Below are 23,883 nucleotides of genomic sequence, written 5' to 3'. Positions count from 1 at the left end.
GCCAAACTGCCCATTTCCATACTGACTCTAACTAGGTGAGAAAGGGTATAGGAAAGGTGAACAAAGTGGGACCAAGTATGTGGGTGATGGGCAGATAGAACCAAGTGGGAAAGGATAATGAGTCTTGGTAATGAAAAGAAATAATGAAAGAAACAAAGGAAGAGAGAACCTAGGTGGACTCGAAGGGAGTAAAACATTATGCAGTCACTTGCCTTAGCTACCGTGACATCACATACAAAACACATGACCACTACAGCAAGAGGGCAAAGGCAGCAGAGTCGTATGAACATCACTAGTTCCCCTTCAAGTTGTATAACATAGTGACTTTGAAATATATTGTTAATTATTCGTCATTGTTAAGTCTAAATCCTGGACCTAGGACTTACTGCAAGAGGACAAGGGGAATATATTCACAAGGATTGAAGAAGTACAAGATGGTCTTGCTTATGATTCTCAGATATTGAAAAATTTTTAAAAATATCTTCTTTGCTCCTAAGGAAACAACTTCATCTTAGTCATTCTCTTCTCAGAATGAATACTCTGGCAAGAGCAAAATCTCCTGTATGTTCTCTATAGTGCCATCATGTTTTTGTTGCAATGGAATGTGATTACCTTGGTAAAGCAGTTAAGTAGTCGTTTGTCAAAGTCATCTGTAACACGTCCCCCATACTGAACTTCTCCAAGCATGTACCGTATAGTATTCCATGACACACCCTGCACAAAATTAAATGCAAGAAAAACTCTCTCATTCAAGTGTACACTAACTCACTGAAGCCAGAAATTTGATTTGGATAGGAAAGTAAATTTATAGATACAAGTTAAATGCAAAAGAGCTTATATAGAAAAATATTATGCAATAAACTCTATGATGAGCAGAACTTCCAAACCTTTCACAAAGCTTGTGTCAAAAAACATGTAAACAAGATGATGTGGGAAGAACTTCCACAGAAGTACCAGACAATATTAAGGAACCGAATACTGTTCAATAAAATACTTCATAACAAATAATCATGCTGGGAATATTCAATAAATCAGGCACCATCTATGGAGAGAGAACTAGTGCTCTGATGAAAAGTAACAGATGCACAAAAGACTGCAGATTCATAGATTTGAAACAGAGGCAGTCCTCATGCAGGGCTGTCACCCCTAAAGTTTAACTCTAGATGTGACCAGGCCTGATTTTGTGCTAATTGTTCATTACTTCCAATGAAACTCACTAGCACAAAAAACTTGATAATTGAAACTGTGGAGTTCTTTTCTCCCATGTTTATATTTTTAGGAAATTTAAGATGTGTTATATTTTAAATTATCTACTTTTACTTTCTTTACAGTTTTAATTCATCTTTCCCTCTCTTCTTTTTCCTTTTAAGCATACTTATGATTTCAGTTTATTACCTCAGTGTTTCTGTTATTTATTGTGTACTCAGGGATACATAGCAGATTTCCATACTCACTCACACTTAGATCCCTCATTGCCCAGTGAGTAGACCATATTTTCAGCAGTCCCAAAAACAATCAATTTTCATTGAAAGGATTCATGGAAAATCTTAGATGTCCTCTCTGAGAAAATCTGGCCCAATATCTTCATATTGGTGTTTATTTCCAAAAAGTTGTTTTATCCCTAAATTCATTATCAACATTTTTTTCAAAGTTTGAAACTCACCTTCTTTTTATCACAGTCATCCAGGTGATTCTGTATGAACTGGATACTGGCTGTGAAATCTGAGGAGTTAAATTCATATGGAATACACCAACCCAGTGGACCAAACTTTCGCCGTTCCTGACAATTGATAAGAATAAATTATTACTTTAACAATTTAGTTATTAGAACATAGAACAATACAGCACAGCACAAGCCCTTTGGCCCACAATGTTGTGCTGACCTTTAAACCCCGCCTCCCATATAACCCCCCCACCTTAAGTTCCTCCATATACCTGTCTAGTAGTCTCTTAAATTTCACTAGTGTATCTGCCTCCACCACTGACTCAGGCAGTGCATTCCACGCACCAACAACTCTGAGTAAAATACCTTCCTCTAATATCCCCCTTGAACTTTCCATCCCTTATCCTAAAGCCATGTCCTCTTGTATTGAGCAGTGGTGCCCTGGGGAAGAGGCGCTGGCTGTCCACTCTATCTATTCCTCTTAATATCTTGTATACCTCTATCATGTCTCCTCTCATCCTCCTTCTTTCCAGAGAGTAAAGCCCTAGCTCCCTTAATCTCTGATCATAATGCATACTCTCTAAACCAGGCAGCATCCTGGTAAATCTCCTCTGTACCCTTTCCAGTGCTTCCACATCCTTCCTAGTGAGGCAACCAGAAATGGACACAGCTCCAAGAGGGAGTTAGATATGGCCCTTGTGGCTAAAGGGATCGGGGGTATGAGGGGAAGGCTGGTACAGGGTTCCGAGTTGGATGATCAGCCATGATCATACTGAATGGCGGTGCAGGCTAAAAAGGGCCGAATGGCCTACTCCTGCACCTATTTGCTATGTTTCTATGTTTCTATATTAACCAGAGATTTATAGAGCTGCATCATTACCCCACGACTCTTAAACTCTATCCCTTGACTTAAGACAGCTAACGCTCCATAAGCTTTCTTAACAACCCTATCTACCTGTGAGGCAACTTTCAGGGATCTGTGGGCATGTACCCCCAGATCCCTCTGCTCCTCCACACTTCCAAGTATCCTGCCATTTACTTTGTACTCTGCCTTGGAGTTTGTCCTTCCAAAGTGTACAACCTCACACTTTGAACTCCATCTGCCACTTCTCAGCCCACTTCTGCAACCTATCAATGTCTCTCTGCAATCTTCGACAATCCCCTGCACTATCCACAACACCACCAACCTTTGGGTTGTCTGCAAACTTGCCAACCCACCCTTCTAACCCCACATCCAGGTCGTTAATAAAAATCACGAAAAGTAGAGGTCACAGAACCGATCCTTGTGGGACACCACTAGTCACAACCCAACAATCCGAATATACTCCCTCCACCACGGCCCTCTGCTTTCTGCAGGCAAGCCAACTCTGAATCCACCCAGCCAAACTTCCCTGGATCCCATGCCTTCTGTCTTTCTGAATAAGCCTACCGTGTGGTACCTTGTCAAATGCCTTACTAAAATCCATGTAGATCACATCCACTGCACTACCCTCATCTATATGCCTGGTCACCTCCTCAAAGAACTCTATCAGGCTTGTTAGACACAATCTGCCCTTCACAAAGCCATGCTGACTGTCCCTGATCAGACCATGATTCTCTAAATGCCCATAGATCCTATCTCTAAGAATCTTTTCCAACAGCTTTCCCACCACAGGTGTAAGGCTCACTGGTCTATAATTACCTGGACTATCCCTACTACTTTTTTTGAACAAGGGGACATTTGCCTCCTTCCAATCCTCCGGTACCATTCCCGTGGACAACGAGATTATAAAGATCCTAGCCAGAGGCTCAGCAATCACTTTCCTGGCCTCGTGGAGCAGCCTGGAGAATATTCCGTCAGGCCCCGGGGACATACCCGTCCTAATGTATTTTAACAACTCCAACACCTCTTCTCCCTTAATATCAACATGCTCCAGAACATCAACCTCACTCATATTGTCCTCACCGTCATCAAGTTCCCTCTCATTGGTGAATACCGAAGAGAAGTATTCATTGAGGACCGCACTCACTTCCACAAACTCCAGGCACACCTTCCCACCTTTATCTCCAATCGGTCCTATCTTTACTCCTATCAACCTTTTGTTCTTCACATAATTGAAGAAAGCCTTAGGGTTTTCCTTTACCCTACTCGCCAAGGCCTTCTCATGCCCCCTTCTTGCTCTCCTCAGCCCCTTCTTAAGCTCCTTTCTTGCTACCCTATATTCCTCAATAGACCTATCTGATCCTTGCTTCCTAAACCTCACGTATGCTACCTTCCTCCATCTGACTAGATTCTCCACCTCACTTGTCAGCCATGGTTCCTTCACCCTACCATTCTTTATCTTCCTCACCGGGACAAATTTATCTCTAACATCCTGCAAGAGATCCCTAAACATCGATCACATATCAATAGTACATTTCCCTGCAAAAACACCATCCCAATTCACACCCGCAAGTTCTAGCCTTACAGCCTCATAATTTGCCCTTCCCCAATTAAAAATTTTCCTGTCCTCTCTGATTCTATCCTTTTCCATGATAATGTTAAAGGCCAGGGAGCGGTGGTCACTGTTCCCCAGATGCTCACCCACTGAGAGATCTGTGACCTTACCCGGTTCTTTACCTAATACTAGATCTAGTCTGGCAGTCCCCCTAGTTGGCCTGTCAACGTACTGTGATAGGAATCCGTCCTGGACACGCTTAACAAACTCTGCCTGGTCTAAACCATTGGAACTAATCAGGTGCCAATCAATATTAGGGAAGTTAAAGTCACCCATGATAACAACCCTGTTATTTTTGCACCTTTCCAAAATCTGCCTCCTAATCTGCTCCTCTGCATCTCTGCTGCTACCAAGGGGCTTATAGAATACCCCCAGTAGAGTAACTGCTCCCTTCCTGTTCCTGACTTCCACCCATATTGACTCAAAAGAGGATCCTGCTACATTACCCACCCTTCCTGTAGCTGTAATAGTATCCCTGACCAGTAATGCCACCCCTCCTCCCCTTTCCCCCCTCTCTATCCCTTTTAAAGCACTGAAATCCAAAGTAAGATTATTGTGAGATCCAAAAGCAATCAGATTGAACATGTATTTTTGATGGTCCAGAGTTAATGTTAAATTATTTCTTTCAGTAGTGATTAGACGTGCTGATTCACAGCACCAGATTCCTGGGTTCAAACCTCACCACAGAAGCTATCTTTAAGAAGTTTGCATATTCTTCCTGTTAACATATTGTTTCCTTTAGGTACTGTAGTTTCCTCACAAAGATGTGTGGATTGGTGGGATAACTGGACACTGTAAATTGCCCCCTGGTGTGTATGTATGTGGTAAAATATGGAGCTATTTGATGAAAATGTGAGGTGAATAAAATCTGGACTAATGTAAGGTTTGCATAAATGGGTTGATAGTCAACGTGGATTTGATGGGACAAAGGGCCTGATTCTGTGCTGTATGAACCAACAATTTTACGAGGGGTAATTGATAAGTTCGTGGCCTAAGGTAGAAGGAGTCAGTTTTAGAAAACCTAGCACAGTTATATTTCAACATAGTCCCCTCCTGCATTTATACACTTAGTCCAGCGGTCGTGGAGCATACGGATCCCTTCTTTGTATAAGTTGGTGCTTTTGACCTCCAGAAAGTGGTCCACAGCAGGGATGATTGATAAGTTTGTGGCCTAAGGTGGAAGGAGATGAGTTATACAGTTCTCATTACATGCACGTGCAGTTCAACTCTTTGAGTGATTATGCAGAAAGTTTGAAGTTAATAACTCATCTCCTTCTACCTTAGGCCACAAACTTATCGATCACCCCTGCTGTGGACCACTTTCTGGAGTTCCAAGATGCCGACTTCTACAAAGAAAGGATCCGTATGCTCCACAACTGCTGGACTAAGTCTGTAAATGTAGGAGGGGACTATGTTGAAAAATAAATGTGCTAGGTTTTCTACAATTAACTCCTTCTACCTTAGGCCACGAACTTATCAATCACCCCTCGTATAATACAGATAGACCTCAGATTTTCCGGAAACTGATGGCACCTCCAGATGAAATTATGAGACGTAGTTTACTGGGTGGCCACCAGATGGCATTGTATGTAGTGCATGCAGCACCATCTGTGGAGAGGCTCATTTTGACAAAAGCATGCTACTTTTATAATTTATGTTGCACTTGTTGGTGGTTGCCCCAATACTTTGTGCTTATTTTTGCTTATTTTACATAAATGTAACCCTAGCTATGGCTTCTAAGATAAATACAAGTGCCGGGGTGGTGCCAAACATAAATATCAGCCCATATCGATTCAAGAGAAGGTTGAAATGTTGAAAAAACTGGACCAAAGTGTTTCTGTGTGTAAGCTGTGCAATTTATAAGGCACTGGTTCATCAACTGTGTATGATATAATGCATCAAAGAGAAAAAAAATGCAATTCTGTGCTGTGATTTGTTAAAGCAAATAGCACTAGAAAAACTATGAAAGTTGGTAAGAACACTGAGCATAATTGAGTGATGATTGAATAGTTTCGCCAGTGACAGAGTGATGGAGTTGACTTGTCAGGCAGTATAATAATGAACCAAGCTAAGCTGTTCCACAAAGAACTTAAATTAGAACATGCGTGCGACTATAGTGAAGGATGGCTTCAAAGGTTTAAGAAGTGCCATGGAATTTCCATGCATAAAGTGTGTGGAGAAAAACGGTCTGCAGACCATGAAGGAGCTACCGAATACACAGACGAATTTGTGAGGCTTATAAGTAACAAAGACTTCATTTCTCAGCAGGAATATAATGCAGATGAAATGGCATTATACTGGCACTGCACATCTAGGAAAACATTAGCAAAAGAAGATGAAGAAAATCCAAGTAGTCTTAATGAATAAAATCTACGTGAGTGGATGATTGTCGATGACAAAACACCTGTTGTTCATCACCTTATGGACTCGGAAATTATAGCGTTCTGAATGCCAATAAAAACACTGCTGGAGATGAAGATGACAGCGATGATGACAAAATGAATGAAACTGAAAGATTTACTATTGTGACGATATCCTGAGTTATTCATTATGGACTGTGCTTTTATAAAGAGAGAGAGAGCCTGCAGCTGTACAGCACAAACACCTTGTGACCGAGGGAGAGAGGGGCGAAGACTGCTCACAGTTTGTTTGGGATTTCTGCAAGGACACTGCCAGCTTCTGAATTGCTACAGAGAAAGAAGGGAGGAACTACTTGATGGATTGCTGGTGTTCAGCACAACAGTAATTAAACTACCGTAATTGCCTGTTTCGCAGGGCACGCAGACACACTAAAGTGTGGTGAAGTTACCACTATCCTGTTCAGGTGCCCACGAGTGTGGGACTGAGGATCGATTGTGAGGGATCGATTGTGAGGGATCGATCTGTGATTATTAGTGCGTGAAAGAGCAACCCTGTGGAGTCTACCTGTGTGTCTAACCTTTGCCTGGGTTGGTAGACTATCACTTGAAGACAGTGTTCTTAAGTTGGTCAAGTTTGGCTAACTTGGAAGTCTCGGAGGACAACGGGAAGATCGACGGCATCAGCTCACCTGAAGAACTAGACACCTCTCTCTCTCTCCAACACTACTCAACTCAATACCACGAACTGAACTGATTTCATTTATCCCTGACTGTAAGACTGTACCCATTTACCTCCTAAGTTTGAAGAAGCTTGGCTTTTATATAATTCCACACTTATATATATAATCATTGCTAACCTGTTTGATATATCTGAATTTATATTACTGTATTGCATAGTTATTAATAAACGAGCATTAGTTAACAGCAATACCAGACTCTAAGGTGTTTTCCATTTCTGCTGGTTCTTTAACCCGTTACAGGATTCGTAACACCATTGACAAGTTAATCGAGTTGTTGGGTGATTTAAACAAAGGGTTAGAGAAATGTACCTTCGTAATGGAACAAGAGCTAAATTTTATTAATTATTTTCAAAGGGAGAATTAATTACAAAGCAAGGAAAGTTACAAAGGGAGAGATCAAAGCACATGAAACAACTTCGCCTGGATGAAATGTTTAAAAAGATAAATCGAGAAGCAACATTCTTTGTAAGCACTGTAATTAATAAATGTACATTTAATTTTGTATAATTAATAACTGTTTCAAGCTTCTGCAGTCCATTGTTGCCATTATTATTGCGTGACTTTTAATCTGGCAGAAACATTAATCCAACAAGGCTCAAGAATCGAGGGAGCTGGAAGATCGGTTGTGAACCTATAGGGAATTTTTCCTTCTGGTAGGATACCACAACAACTTAGTTATGCAGCACTTTAAATGTCATCAAATGTCTCAAGCAATTCACCAGAATCTAATCGGACAAAAATAACCCGGTTCTAATGGTTAGGGCAGGAGATTCATTCTTTCTGAAATAAGAATTGGATCAAGAGTTGTTGCAGAAATTCAGTCCCCCACAAAATAAATGACAAGTTTCCCAGATTTTAGTTTCTTTTAAGTGAGTTGGTATACTAACAACTTGTATTTATATAGCAGGTTTAATAATGCTCTGTAGTTACATTATCAAACAAAATTCAGTACTGTGCTAAAAGCAGAAGCCTGCAAGAAGTGAAATGAGGTCTAGGCACATGAAGATGCAACCACCAATATTCAGAGGCCAAAGTCAGAGGAAAGTAACATTTTTTGCACACTGAGTACAAAAATGGAAAAGTTATGTTACAGCTTTATAGCACATTCACCTGAAATACCATGTGCAGCTCTGGTCACTAGACTATAGTAAAAATATGATTAATCTATAGAGGGGGCAGAAAAGCATGACAAGTGTTGGGTCAGAGACCCTTTGCCAGAACTGGGAAGGAGACAAAGGACACTTAAGCTGCATGGAGGGGCTGTATCTGAAAGGATAAAACTCGGATAATAATGGGGATAAACAAGGTCATATGGTTAATGAATGAATAGGAGTAGTTAGAAATTAAGAACATAGATAAAAGACACAGACAAAAGAATGTAAGAGTTGATTTCTCGAATGTAGAGGAGACCATATTGTGAAAACACAATGTAGTATATTAGATTGGAAGTCGAGCAATTTGAATTGCTTCTTCACTGGGGAGAGTGGTTTGCATCCCTGGATGCTGGGAAGCAATAAGAAACAATAGACAAATGTGGCATTGCCTGCAGTTTCAAGGGAAAGCATATGAACAGGGGTAGTCAGTGGGAGCAGAAGAGTGGACCTGGGATTCATAAAGGCAACGATCTTTGTAAAATGCTGAAAGTAGAGGACAGGATAACAGGTATCTGATAATCAAAGTTAAAATAAATGTATTATCAAAGTACTGTACTGTGCAAAAGTCTTAGGCACATGTAAAAAACTCTGTGAAGTGAAGATGTTTTCAAGTATATTGACTTACAAGTAAAGTTACTATAAAGAGCAGTAAACAGTAAAAAGCTAAATCAAATAAATATTTGGCTGGACCCCTCCCCCACCTTTGCATTAAAACTGAATTAGTTCTCTTAGGTACACTGTCACAGTTTTATAAGAAAATTGACTGGTAGGTTGTTCCAAGCATCTTGGAGAACTTGCCACAGTTCTTCTGCGGACTTCGCCTGTCTTGCTTGCTTCCCAGAGAGCCTCGATCATATTGAGATCAGTGCTCTGTGAAGGCCATACTATCTGAAACCATATATAAAAAAACCTAGGGCACCTAAGATTTTTGCACAGTACTGTATGTACTGTATATGTTACTGCATACTAACTTGAGATTCATTTTCCTGCAAGCATTTACAGGAAAACAAAGAAACATAAAATTTATGAAAACTAAACATAAACAAGTACTGAAACAACCAATGTGCAAAAGATGACAAATTGTGTAAATGAGAAAATAATACTAAGAACACGAGTTGTAGAGTCCTTGAAAGTGTATCTGTAGGTTGTGGAATCAGTTCAGAGTCGAAGTGAATGAAGTTATCCATGTTGATTCAGGATCTTGATGGTTAATGGTAATAAATGTTCCTGAACCTGGTGGTGGAGGACCCAAGGCTTCTGTGCCTTCTGCCTGATGGTAGTAGCAAGAGGAATGCATAGCCTGGATAGTGAGGTGGGGGTGGGGGGGTCACTGATGACGTATGCAGCTTTTTCATGGTGGCGCTTCTTGTAAATGTGCTCAATGGTGGGGAAGGCTTTGCCTGTGATGGACTGGGTGGTATCCACCAATTTCTATAGACTTTACTATTCTTTGGCATTGGATGCAACCAGTCAGGATACTATCCACTGTAGATCTATAGAAGTTTGTCAACGTTTTAGATGACACGCTGAATTTATGCACACTTCTAAGAAAGAAGAGGTGCTGTCATGCTTTCTTTGTGATGCACTTACGTACGAGTCCCAGAACAGATCTTCTGATAGGGTAATGCCATGGAATTTAAAGTTACTGTTTCTCTCCACCTCCAATCCTTGAATGAGGACTGGCTCATCGACTTCCAGTTTCTTCCTCCTGTTTTCGATAATCAGCTTTGGTTTTGCTGACGTTTGGTTGTTGTTGTGGCACTATTCAACCAGATTTTCAATTTCCCCCTGTATTCCAATTCATCACCACCTTTGATTCAGCCAACAACAGATATGTCGTCAGCAAACTTAAATATAGTATTAGAACTGTATTTAGTCATACAATCGTGTAGACTGGGGCTAAGAACACAGCCTTGTGATACATCTGTTCTGATGGTGATTGTGGAGATATTGTTGCTAATCCGTACTGACTAGGATCTGCAAGTGGGGAAATTGAGGATCAAGTTGCACAAGGAGGTATAGAGACCTACAGTAGGTCTAGGAGCTTAGTGATTAGTTTTGAGGGGATGATAGTGTTGAATGCTGAGATGTAGTCAATGAAGAGCATCCTGATGTATGCATCTTTATGGTCCAGATCCAGAGCCTAGTGAAGAGCCAATGAAATGGCATCTGATCTTAATCTGTTGTGATGGTTGTGGAATCTCTTTGAAGTTGTGGAGAATTATCTGATCAATAGTTGAGAGGAGACCATAATTAAGAAAGAAGGAAAATGAGTATTTCTAGCATTTTCTGTGTTTTTTAAGTTTTTCTATAATGCTTGAATAATGTTTCCTTCAGGACTAATGACCTAAGACACAAGCAGCCTCTTGTGTCTCCCATCAGTCTAGGTAAATTCCAAATTTATAAGTTTGCATCCCCACCTCAGTCTTTGAAATCTGAATTACATTTACAAGTGGGTATAATACACTTTGAAAGATATTGAACAATAAAATAGAGCATGTGAGTTAGTAGCTTCAGAATGTATTTGTGGCTGCCCTCTGCAGCAAGATGTCTGTTTAGTCTGACATAAATGGGGTCAATTTGAGGGAATGCAGTTAAATTTTTGACTCAGAAGGGGCCAACACAAATGACATTTTCAAACACTTTCTTCTAACATGATTCCAGGAAGATCAAATCTTATGGACAAGCATTGCCTCTACCCTATCTACCCAGCCCTAGGCTTAATCATCTCACATGAAACTCTTTGTCATGTGCACATAGTAAATATCACATGCTAAGTTTCACAGTATGAAATCTCACGCCTCAGTGATAGGACAAATCACACCCAGTAAGTGTAGTTCTAGAATACGTGGTTACAGTTGATCGTGGTATCAAATACCTGGACAGTGGTATGCAGGAAGGCAACTGCATATAGTAGTGGTTTCCACATGGGCAGGCTGGAATACTCTATTTGGTCTTGTGTGATCCCAGTAAATGTTCTTTTCAGTCCTGCACGCACACCTTGAGGCGGTTCATTGGTGAACTTGATGGATGTCTGTAAAATTGGTAACGGAGATCACTGGCAATCCACTGGCTTATTAATAAGCAATTAGATTACAAATTAGTTGATATACAAACCCCATTTCCAGAAAAGTTGGGATATTTTCCAAAATGCAATAAAAACAAAGATCTGTGATATGTTAATTCACGTGAACCTTTATTTAACTGACAAAAGTACAAAGAAAAAATTTTCAATAGTTTTACTGACCAACTTAATTGTATTTTGTAAACACACACAAATTTAGAATTTGATGGCTGCAACACACTCAACAAAAGTTGGGACAGAGGCATGTTTACCATTGTGTTACATCACCTTTCCTTTTAATAACACTTTTTAATCGTTTTGGAACTGAGGATACTAATTGTAGTAGATTTGCAATCGGAAATTTTGTCCATTCTTGCTTGATATAAGACTTCAGCTGCTCAACAGTCTGTGGTCTCCGTTGTCTGATTCTCCTCTTCATGATGCGTCATACATTTTCAATAGGAGATAGAAAGGCAGCAGGCCAGTCAAGCACACGCACTCTGTGTCTACAAAGCCACGCTGCTGTAGCCCGTGCAGAATGTGGTCTGGCATTGTCCTGCTGAAATAAGCATGGATGTCCCGGGAAGAGACGTCACCTTGATGGCAACAATGTCTCTCTAAAATCCTAATATACGCCTCAAAGTCAATGGTACCTTCACATACATGCAACTCACCCATGCCGTGGGCACTGATGCACCCCCATACCATCACAGATGCTGGCTTTTGCACTTTTCGCTGATAACAATCTGGATGGTCGTTTTCATCTTTGGCACGGAGAACTCGACGCCCGTTTTTTCCGAAAACTGGCTGAAATGTGGACTCATCTGACCATAGCACACGGTTCCACAGTCTTTCGGTCCATCTGAGATGAGCTCGGGCCCAGAGAACTCGCCGGCGTTTCTGCATAGAGTTGATGTATGGCTTCCTCCTTGCGTAATACAGTTTCAAGTTGCATTTCTGGATGCAGCAACAGACTGTGTTGAGTGACAATGGTTTTCCGAAGTACTCCCGAGCCCAGGTGGCTATAATTGTCACAGTAGCATGACGGTTTCTTAGGCAGTGCCGCCTGAGGGCTCGAAGATCACGCGCATTCAACAGTGGTTTCCGACCTTGCCCTTTACGCACTGAGATGTCTCTGAATTCTCAGAATCTTTTCACAATATTATGTACTGTAGATGTTGAAAGACCTAAATTCTCTGCAACCTTGCGTTGAGAAATGTTCCTTTTGAACTGACTAACAACTCTCTCACGAATTTTGGCACAGAGGGGTGAGACACAACACATCCTTGCTTGCAAAGACTGATCCTTTAATGGACATTACTCTTATACCCAGTCATGTTACCTCACCTGCTACCAATTAGCCTGCTTAATGTGGAGTCTTCCAAACCGGTGTTACTTGAGTATTCTGTGCACTTTTCAATCTTATTTTAACTCTGTCCCAACTTTTGTTGAGTGTGTTGCAGCCATCAAATTCTAAATTTGTGTATATTTACAAAATACAATTAAGTTGGTCAGTAAAACTATTGAAAATCTTTTCTTTGTACTTTTGTCAGTTAAATAAAGGTTCACGTGAATTAACATATCACAGATTTTTGTTTTTATTGCATTTTGGTTGATGACCTTTCATCTGAATTAGGAAAGGCTAGAGATCGAAGATACTTTAGCTGCAAAAAGGAGAAAGTATGAAGAGACCCAAGGCAAAGTCTGTGATGAGCTGAAGACTTAATCATACATTTTGTAATGGAGGTTGAGAGAGTCAGAGGAATACAGCTTGGAAGCAGACTATTCAGCCCTACTTGTCTGTGCCGACCAAGATGCCCATCTCAGCTAGTCCATTTGCAAGCATTTGGTCCATATCCCTCTGAAACTTTCCCATCCATGTGCCTGTACAAGTGTCTTTTTAAATGTTGTTATTGTAGTTGTCTCAAACATTTCCTTTGGCAGTTCACTTCACTTACACTATCTTCTGTGTGAAGAAATTGTCCCTCTCACTATAAACCTATGCTCTCTAGTTTTTGATTCACTTTCCTTGGGATAAATACTGGGTGCAAGTTTCCTTGGGATTCTCCTTAATCCTACTTGTCAAGGGGATTTCACGGCCTCTTTTTGTTCTCCCAATTCCCAGTTTCTTCAGGGTGAGTATAAGTGAATATTGATGAATAAAAGTTTCCCCGAGGTGCTCTCGTTTCCTCCTACACCCCAAATATATTCCTGTAGGCTAAAGAACCTCTGTAAACTGCCCCTGGTATGGTTGGGTGGCAAATGATAAGACATGTGACAGAGATGAAATTGTAGTATACAGAAAAATGAAGATAGGTGAAGTGGGACAGAGAGGACTGCTCTTTTGAAAGCCAATATAAACGCTGTGGGACAATGAGGCTGATGCAAGAAAATGGCAATGTGATTAAAAATCTGACGTGGTCTTTCTTAATGGCAGAGCAGGAACATGGAGCTAAATGGTATGATTTGTTTTATATGCTCTTAAATAGTAAAGATGTAGAGCCCAATAATAGATCAAAAATAATTGAAGGTACACTTGAGGCTCCTCACATGCAGGCTACTCTCATAAGAACAAAAGAACATTAGAACTTAAGAAATAGGAGCAGGAGTTGGCCATCTGGCCCATCGAGCCTGCCCTGCCATTCAATAAGATCATGGCTGATCTGTCCATAAACTCAGCTCCATCTACCTGCCTTTTCCCCATAACCTTTAATTCCCCTACTATGTAAAAATCTATCCAACTGTATCTTAAATATATTTAGTAAAGAAGCCTCAACTGCTTCCCTGGGCAGAGAATTCCACAGATTCACCGCTCTCTGGGAAAAACAGTTTCTCCTCATCTCCATCCTAAATCTTCTCCCCTGAATCTTGAGGCAATGTCCCCTAGTTCGAGTCTCACCTACCATTGGAAACAACTTTCCTACTTCTATCTTATCTATCCCTTTCAAAATTTTGTATGTTTCTATAAGATCCCCTCTCATTCTTCTGAACTCCAGAGAGTATAGTCCCAGGCAACTCAATCTCTCCTCATAGGTTAACCCCTTCATCCCTGGAATCAACCTGGTGAACTTCCTCTGCACTGCCTCCAAAGCCAGTATATCCTTCCTCAAGTATGGAGATTAGAACTGCACACAGTACTCCAGGTGCAACCTCACCAGTACCCTGTATATTTGCAGCATGACCTCCCTGCTCTTGAATTCAATCCCTCTAGCAATAAAGGCCAACATTCCATTTGCCTTCTTAATAACCTGTTGTACTTGCAAGCCAACCTTTTGCAATGCATGAACAAACACTCCAAAATCCCTCTGTACAACTGCATGCTGCAATCTTTCACCACTTAAATAATAATCTGCTCTTCTATTATTCCTTCCAAAGTGGATGATCTCGTATTTACCAACGTTATATTCCATCTGACAGACCTTGGCCCACTCACTTAACCTATCAATATCCCTCTGCAGAGTCTCCACATGCGCCATACAATTTGTTTTTCCACTCAGTTTAGTGTCATCAGCAAATTTTGCTATGCTACACTCAGTCCCCTCTTCCAAATCATCAATGTAAATGGTAAACAGCTGCCGGCCCAGCACCGACCCCTGTGGCACCCCACTCACCACAGACTGCCAACCGGAGAAACACCCATTTATACCAGCTCCCTGCCTTCTATTGGTTAACCAATCCACTAACCATGCCAATACACATCCTCTGACTCCATGCATCCGTATCTTATTTATAAGTCTCTTGTGCGGCACCTTATCGAATGCCTTCTGGAAATCCAAGTATATGACATCCACCTGTTCCCCTCTATCCACTGCACTCATTATGTCCTCAAAGAACTCCAGTTAGTTTGTCAAACAGGACCTGCCCTTTCTGAATCCATGCTGCATCTGTTTAATGGAACCACTCCTTTCTAAATGTTTTGCTATTTCTTCCTTAATGATGGCTTCAAGCATTTTCCCCGACTACAGATGTTAAGCTAACTGGCCTATAGTTGCCCGTCTTTTGCCTGCATCCATTTTTAAAAAGTGGCATGACATTTGCTGTCATCCAATCTGCTGGCACCTGCCCAGAGTCTAGAGAGTTTTGGTAAATGATTACCAACACGTCTACTATAACCTCCGCCAATTCCCTCAGCACCCTGGGATGCATCCCATCAGGACCAGAGGACTTATCTACCTTCACACCCTCTAGTTTGCTCATCACTATCTCTTTAGTGACAGTGATTTTATCAAGGTCCTCACCTCCTAATTCTTCCATAACATCATTCTTTGGCATATTAGACGTGTCCTCCACTGTGAAGACTGACACAAAATAGTTGTTCAATGCCTCAGCCACTTCCTTATCACCCAATATCAATTTCCCCCTCTCGTCTTCCAAGGGACCTATGTTGACTTTAGCCACCCTCTTCTGCTTTATATATTTATAAAAACTTTTGCTATCTGTTTTTATATTTTGTGCTAATTTACTTTCATACTCTATCTTCCCTTTCCTTATTTCTTTAGTTGTTCTTTGTTGCTTTTTGACGTTTTTCCAATCCCCAGTATCCCACTACTCTTTGTGACTTTGTACACATGAGCTTTTAATTTGATACTATCTTTTATTTCCTTAGTTATCCAAGGCTGGCTCTCCCCACACTTACTGTCCTTACTTTTGACTGGAATATACTTTTGTTGAGCACTGTGAAAAATCTCTTTGAAAGTATTCCACTGTTCCTCAATTATCCTACCAAATAGCCTGTGCTCTCAATCCACATTAGCTAGCTCCCCCCTCATCCTGTTGTAGTCTCCCTTGTTCAAGCATAATACACTAGTTTTAGATCTAACTATTTCATCCTCCATCTGTATGCAAAATTCAACCATTCTATGATCACTCTTTCCAAGAGGATCCCTGACTACAAGATCGTTAATCTTACCTGTCTCTTTGCACAGGACTATATCTAAGATAGTATTTTCCCGTGTAGGTTCACTAACACGCTGCTCAAGAAAGTCATCACGGATGCATTCTATGAAATCCTCCTCAAGACTTCCTTGACCAACCTGATTCACCCAATCTATGTGGAAGTTAAAATCCCCCATGATAACTGCTGTTCCGTTCTTACAAGTCTCAGTTATTTCTTGGTTAATCGCCTCTGCCACTGCAATATTTTTATTAGGTGGCCTACAGACAACTCCCACCAGTGATTTTTTTTCCCTTTACTATTCTTAATCTCTACCCAGATGGACTTAATATTCTGCTCCGTAGATCTTATATTGTCTCTCACAATCGCCCTGATCTCATCCTTAATTAAGTGTGCCACCCCACCTCCTTTGCCTTCCTGCCTATCTTTCCGTATTACCTGATACCCCTGGATATTTAATTCCCAGTCATCTCCACCTTGCTACCAGGTTTCTGTAATGGCCACTAAATCATATGCCTTGGTGCTGATCTGTGCCACAAGTTTGTTAACCTTGTTTCTAATACTACGGGCATTTAGATAAAGTGCCCTTATACTCATTGTCCTTTTAGAATCTAGTGAACTATGTGATTTTTGCTTTTATGCACTTTACTCTTACTTTTTTCTTCATTAGCTCTAGCTTTGGTCTCTGCATCACTTCCCTCTTCTTTTCTGTGTGGGTTCCCATTCCCCTGCCATGTTAGTTTAAAACCTCCCCAATAACACTAGCAAACAATCTCCCTAGGTCATTGATCCCGGTCCTGCCCAGATGTAGACCATCCGGATGATACTGGTCTCACCTCCCCGAGAAGCGGTTCCAATGCCCCAAGAATCTGAAACCCTCCCTCCTGCAGCACCGCTCAAGCCCCATATTCATTCTAGCTATCCTGCTATTCCAACTCTGGCAAGCACGCGGCACCGGTAATAATCCTGAGATTATTACCTTTGAGGTCCTACTCTTTAATTTATCTCCAAGCTCCCTAAATTCAGCTTGCAGGACCTCATGCCATTTTCTTCCTATATCGTTAGTACCTATATACGCAATGACAGCTGGCTGCTCACCCTCCCCTTTCAGAATGCCCTGTAGCCTCTCTGAGACATCTCTGACCCTTGCACCCGGGAGGCAACACACCATACGGGAGTCCCGTTTGCAGCCACAGAAGCTCCTCTCTATTCACCTTACCATGGAATCCCCCACCACAACAGCTCCGCCACTCTTTTTCTTGCCTTCATGCGCAGCAGAGCCACCCACGGTGCCATGATCCTGGCTAGTGCTGCCTTCACCTCATGAGCCATCTCCCCCAACAGACTCCAAAGCGGTATATCTGTATTCGAGGGAGATGACCGCAGGAGACTCCTGTACTACCTCCCTGAGTCCCCACATGTCACAGGAGGAGCATGGCATGGGTCTGAGCTCATCTGCCATGACAGAGCAATATGACACCTATATGACAGATCATATAGTATCCTGACATTATCATTCGAAATATTTAGTGTCCATGCTGATCATAAAACACCTATAAATAATGTAATTTTATTCTCCCCACATTTTTATCAACTACTACTATTTTCTAGTAGTCATGTACAAACCAGGAGCAATTAATAGTGGTAAATTAACCTACTCACCACTAGAAACTATCACATTCTCTGATGACTCAGCAATTGTTGGGTGTATAAAGGGAGGATGGGAGGATGGGTGCAGGGCCTGGTGGAGGACTTTGTCAATTGGTGCAAGCTGAATCATCTGCAGCTCTACATCAGTAAGGCAAAGGAGATGGTGATGGACTTTAGGAAGACCAAGCCTGCCCTGCTCCCTGTTACTATTGATGGTGAGGACATGGATGTGGTGAGGACCTACAAGTATCTGGGAGTGTACCTGGATGACAGACTTGAGTGCAGCACCAACACAGAGGCTGTGTACAAGAAGGGCCAGAGTTGCCTCTACTTCCTGAGGAGACAGAGGTCCTTTAGAGTATGCAGGTCTCTCCTTCACATGTTCTACCAGTCTGTTGTTGCCAGTACAATCTTCTATGCAGTGTTGCTCTGGGACAATGGCATCAACACAGGTGATGCCAACAGGCTCGATAAATTGATTAGAAAGGCTTGTTCTGTTATAGGAGTCAAACTGGACATACTAGAGGCTGTGGAAGAACAAAGAACCCTACGGAAAACCCTGGTAATTCTGGACAATGTTTCTCACCCTCTGCATGCCAGCTTGGCTGAACGGAGAAACACTTTTAGTAACAGACTAAGACAACTGTACTGCTTCAAAGAGCACTATATGAGGTTATTCTTACCCTCGACCATTAGGCTCTATAATGAGTCAACCTTTAGCTGGGGAAGTGATGAGGTAACTTTTTTTTATTCTTTACTTCTCTTCTAGATTTGTATATCTGTGCACTTGTAATGCTACAGTCACACTGTAATTTCCTTTGTGATCAATAAAGTATCTATCTATCTGTCTACGTAACAACATGCAAACTCCAAACAATATCACTGAAGGTCAGGGTTGAACTCAAGTCAGTAGAGCTGTTAGTCCACTGCTCTACTCGCCGCACCATTCTGCTGCACAGCTATTATCCTGAAACTTTACACCCAATAACATGGTAGGAATAACATTGTACAATCACAGAACCTGGAAACTAGCCATTCAACTCAACTCATCCATGCCAGCCATTGGGAACCCATCCGGTTCTGGAAATTTATCTATTAAGTCTCCTAAGGCATCAAGTGCCACAGCTTTATATATGGAGACTTGTACTAGACTTCAACTGAATTCTCCAAATCTGAAGTCGGTGTCCTTTGTGAATATCATTTAGAAAGTAAATGGGTGCTTTATGGTCAGCATGTGTGCTATGACTATTTTGAGTGATAACGTCAGGATAGCATGTGATCTGGACGTCAGGCTAAGATCTGAGGGCACAGCCTCAGAATAAAGTGACACCCATTGAGAAACACAGAAACGTAGAAAACCTACAGAATACAGGCCCTTCAGCCCACAAAGCTGTGTTGAACATGTCCTTACCTTAGAAATTACCTAGGGTTACCCATAGACCTCTATTTTTCTGAGCTCCATGTACCTGTCCAGCAGTCTCTTAAAAGACCCTATCGTATCCGCCTCCACCACTGTCGCCAGCAGCCCATTCCATGCACTCACCACTCTCTGCATAAAAGTCTTACCCCTGACATCTCCTCTGTACCTACTTCCAAGGACCTTATAACTGCGTCCTCTCATGCGAGCTATTTCAGCCCTGGGAAAAAGCCTCCGACTATCCAGGTGATCAATGCCTCTCATCATCCTATACACAAGTGAGATGCGGAAGAATTTCTTCAGCCAGACAGTTATAGATCTGTGGAATTCATTGCCACAGAGGATCGTGGAGACCAAGTCACTGGGTGTATTTAAAGTAGAGATTGACAGACTCTCGGTTGGTTGCTGTCTCAGCAACCCCCGATTCAACCCTAGCCTAATCACGGGACAATTTACAATGACCATCTAACCTATGAATCTGTACATCTTTCGACTGTGGGAGGAAACTAGAATACCTGAAGAAAACCCATGCATTCCATGGGGAGGACGTGCAGACTCCTTACAGATGCCATTGGAATTGAGCTTCAAACACCAATATCCCGAGTAGTAAGAGCATTGTAAGAGAATAGGGTTGAGAATAAGAAATCAGCCATGATTGAGTGGCAGATCAAAGTTGATGGGCCAAATGGTCTAATTCTGCTCCTTTATTATTTAGGACCTTACCTTCTGGCACCATGCAGATTGCCCCTGTTGCCCCTAACAGGCCCCTTTTCCTTAGGTATACTTTTGCTCTTAATGTACTTAGAGAACATCTTTGGATTTACCTTAATCACGTCTGTCAGTGATTTCTCATGATTACTCCTAATTTCCCCAGATTTTTCATATTTACTCCCATCAATAGTTCCCTATACCTATTATTTACTTCTTTTTTCCCTCTTTATCCAACTTTAATATTCCTACACCTACAGGGATTCCTATAGTTGTTAACTCCAACTTTTACCTTTAATCAAAGGTTCATTTATTATCAAAGTATACAACCCTGAAATTCTTCTTCTCTAGGTAGCCATGAAACCAAGAAGCAAAAGAAAGGCAGCACGATCATCAACCCCCAAATCTCCCCTTTCTGCACGAGAAAAATGAACAAATATGGAGCAGGCACATCAACCCCCAAATCCCTCCTCCCGCGCAGAAAAACGAGAAAGATCCGGTGAAAAACACATAATATAAAACATAAGACTGAAAAAAGTCTATTGTCCAAGTCCATATTCAAAACGCAAAAACCCTGCGTAACATTCTCCAGGCACAGCGGCAGGCTCTCGCCTCTACAGTAGCAGAACAATCAAAAGACAGGCATCCGGTGCTCACCTTCTGCATTCGCCTCAATGTGTCAATCTCCCTCACCACTTTAATTGGCGCACAGTGGAAGCTTTAATTGGCGAATTGGAGTCAAACGAGCTTGCGCTCCATCCCGCAGCCTGCCCATCACGAGGTTTGCGCACGCTGTCTCTGTCTCTTGGAGACTACAGGGCAATGGAACACCACAACAGTCTCCAAATTTCTGCATTCGCCTCGATGTTTCAATCTCCCTCGTTACGTTAATCGTTGTACGGTGGAAGCTTTAATTGGTGAAATGGAGTCAAACATCACTTGTGCCCTGTCCCGCAGTCTGCCCGCCATGAAGTTCGCACATGTTGCCTCTGTCTTCCGGAATCCTCTTAGAGACTGCAGAGTGCTGGAACACCCAAACGATCTCCAAACAGCAAATCATAGGCTTCAACAGTTCCAGAATCACATCCAAGATGAAAACCAAATTTAAGAGACATAAAAAAAAGTGAAATATATGGTTTCATGATCTAGCCAGAAGATGTCGACTGAAGGAGCATCGTACGCAGACACCATCTTGACCGGAAGGGAGTTCCCAGCAGGATGAAGTTGGCCTTGAACTTTTTTTATTTCTCCTTTAAATGCTTCTGACAGTGCAGATGTGGGCTTGCCTTCAAGCAGATGCTCCCAATCTGCCTTTGCCAAGTCTTCCCTGAGAAAATGAACTAATCACTTCAAGGAGTTCAATGGGTGAAGAAGACAGCTCATTGCCAGCTTTTTAAGTATAACCATGTGAGAGCAATAACTAACTGTAACACATTCAATAACAGAATTAAAAAATGGAGGAATTTGCATCAATCTCCTTGACCCAGGAAAAGACATGATGGAGTTCTAGGTAACAAGTTTCACAAAGATTTTGAAGATTTCTGTCAAGAAATCCAGCCCAAAGAGAAGCAAAAAATTTAGAAGTCAAATTCCCGCATCACTTCTAACCTAAAGGCCCATAAGGAAAGCATGGTTGTAAATCAGGTTTACTTCACTCACTTTCCAATGTGCTGTCATTGAGCAGCACAAACACTGACCTGTAGCAGTGTGATTGGGAACTTCGGATGTGGTTCAGTGGTGATCCACACTCGGAAAGATTCATTCACATTCTCGCTTGTTGTGAGGGTCTCCAGCAGCTCATCCATAAACTCCAGACCTAAGTGGCAGTTTTGCAGTAAGACCCATCCACCCTGAAATGTGAAAAACAAGAGTTAGTTTATTCAGGCTCACAAAATCCCTGCAGGTTTCAAATTCCCCAGGCGGAAGCCATAATATTAGCTATGATTGTTAATAAACACTATTTTCATTATGGTAAGAATAAACACATACATGCATGGTAATATGTAGGACTTGAAGAATGTTGTGGTGTTCTTGTTATCTTCATTTAGTAGGTAAATGCTTGCTTTCTGGTCAGCATTGTAGCTAAGTCCAGTAACCAGAAAGACATGCAATTCTTGAAGGTCTCAAGCATAAGAAAAAATAGAACATAGAATAGCACAGCACACGAAATGGCCCTTTGGCCCGTGATGTCTGTACCAACTATGATTTTAACTTGAACTAATATCACCTGCCTGCACATGCTCGATATCCCTCCATTCCCTGCTTGTTCATGTGCCAATCTAAGTGCTTCTTAAATGTCGCTATTGTACCTTCTTCTGTAATCTCCCCGTCAGCATATTCCAGGCACCTATCACTCTCTGTGTAAAAATAATACACCTTGTAAATCACCTTTAAACTTTCCCACTCTCACGTTAAAGCTATGCCCTCTATTATTCGACCACTCCACTCTGAGGAAAAGACTCCGGCTATCTTCTCTGTGTAAGCCTTTCATAATTTTATAAATATCTATCAGTCTTCCCTCAGTCTCTGATGTTCATGAGAAACCAATCCAAATTTGTGCAACTTCTCGTTAAACCTAAGACTTTGATCCAGGGAATATCCTGGTGAACCTCTTTTGTACCCTCTCCAAAGCTTCCACATCCTTCTTTTGTTGCATGAACAGAATGACAAGCAATATTCCTAACCATCAATTTATACAGCTGCAATACGACTTGCCAACTTTTGTACACACTCCCCTGACTGATGAAGGCAAATAAGATTGACAGATTCAAAGTACATTTATTATCAAAGTACATTTGCCGTATACAACTCTGAGATTCGTCTTCCCACAGACAGCCATGAAACAAATAAAATCCTAGAGCCTGTTCAAAGAAAAACATCAAACACGCTCCCACGTTCAAGAGAAAATTGCACAAATGGTAAAAATGTAAAAAAAGAGTAAAAAACAGAGATTATAAAACACATATTTGAAAGAGTCCAGGCATATTCAGTTACGCTCAGTTTATTTCGATCTAGCTCTGTGTTGTTTGTTATCTGCAGGCCGCCCCGATCAAAATCACCCGGAGTAGCAAACAAAACAGGAGTGACCAGAAACTCATAGAACATTATAACGTGAACTACAGAGTCCAATCTACAAACCATGTCGATTAAACCTTGCCACAACACCCAGGACTCCAACCCAATCTTCCGGCAGCATCGAGCAAAAGGGACAGAGAGACTATTCAAATGCAGGGACCTTCCTAATGGAGTGGAGAGTGAGAGAGAGAGAGTGAGACTGTCACATGCAGATACCATCCTCCAGCAGCAACAAGCTAGAGGCTGGTAGACAGCAAAGTACACCCACCATCTTCTGCTCACGCCTTGATGATTTCAATATTCCTCGATGCTTTAGTCGGCTGATCATGGGTCTCCAGGATTCTTGGCTTCGAGGCCGCTGCTTTGCCAGAAATCTCAACGAACATCCTCAAAGATACCAATGCGTGAGATCATTCAATCAGCCCAAAAACACACCACCAAAGGCTCCAACAGTAGCAGAACCACATTTGAAGGAAAAGAAAGAGGTAAAAGAAGTGAAAGTAGTTTCAGGAACTATCTAAAGGATGTTGCCCTTCGTCACATTGTTCGTTGGTGCAAATTTCTTACTGTCATACACTTTCTTTACAATACTAACTAAATATTGCCACTTTCAGGGAATTTACACCTGAAGATCCTGTACATCAGTAAGCAACACAGCCCTGCCATTTATTATATACTTTC

General features: G+C 41.6%; 1 protein-coding gene across 1 annotated transcript in view; it reads right to left on the bottom strand.

Moving 5' to 3' along the window:
• Positions 1 to 23,883, bottom strand: part of LOC134342423 (dynein axonemal heavy chain 8-like) — a 317,468-nt gene that overhangs the window by 34,338 nt on the left and 259,247 nt on the right. The window contains exons 56-59 of the mRNA XM_063040531.1: positions 21,825 to 21,977; positions 11,273 to 11,428; positions 1,664 to 1,780; positions 613 to 714 (exon numbers count right to left, since the gene is read on the bottom strand). Coding sequence (XP_062896601.1) covers positions 613 to 714; positions 1,664 to 1,780; positions 11,273 to 11,428; positions 21,825 to 21,977 — 528 coding nt within the window. The remainder of the gene's footprint in view (positions 1 to 612; positions 715 to 1,663; positions 1,781 to 11,272; positions 11,429 to 21,824; positions 21,978 to 23,883) is intronic.

This window comes from Mobula hypostoma, chromosome 2 (assembly GCF_963921235.1).
Source record: "Mobula hypostoma chromosome 2, sMobHyp1.1, whole genome shotgun sequence".
Taxonomy (NCBI): domain Eukaryota; kingdom Metazoa; phylum Chordata; class Chondrichthyes; order Myliobatiformes; family Myliobatidae; genus Mobula; species Mobula hypostoma.
Note: the sequence above shows the minus strand (reverse complement) of the source record. Positions and strands in the feature narration are given on the sequence as shown.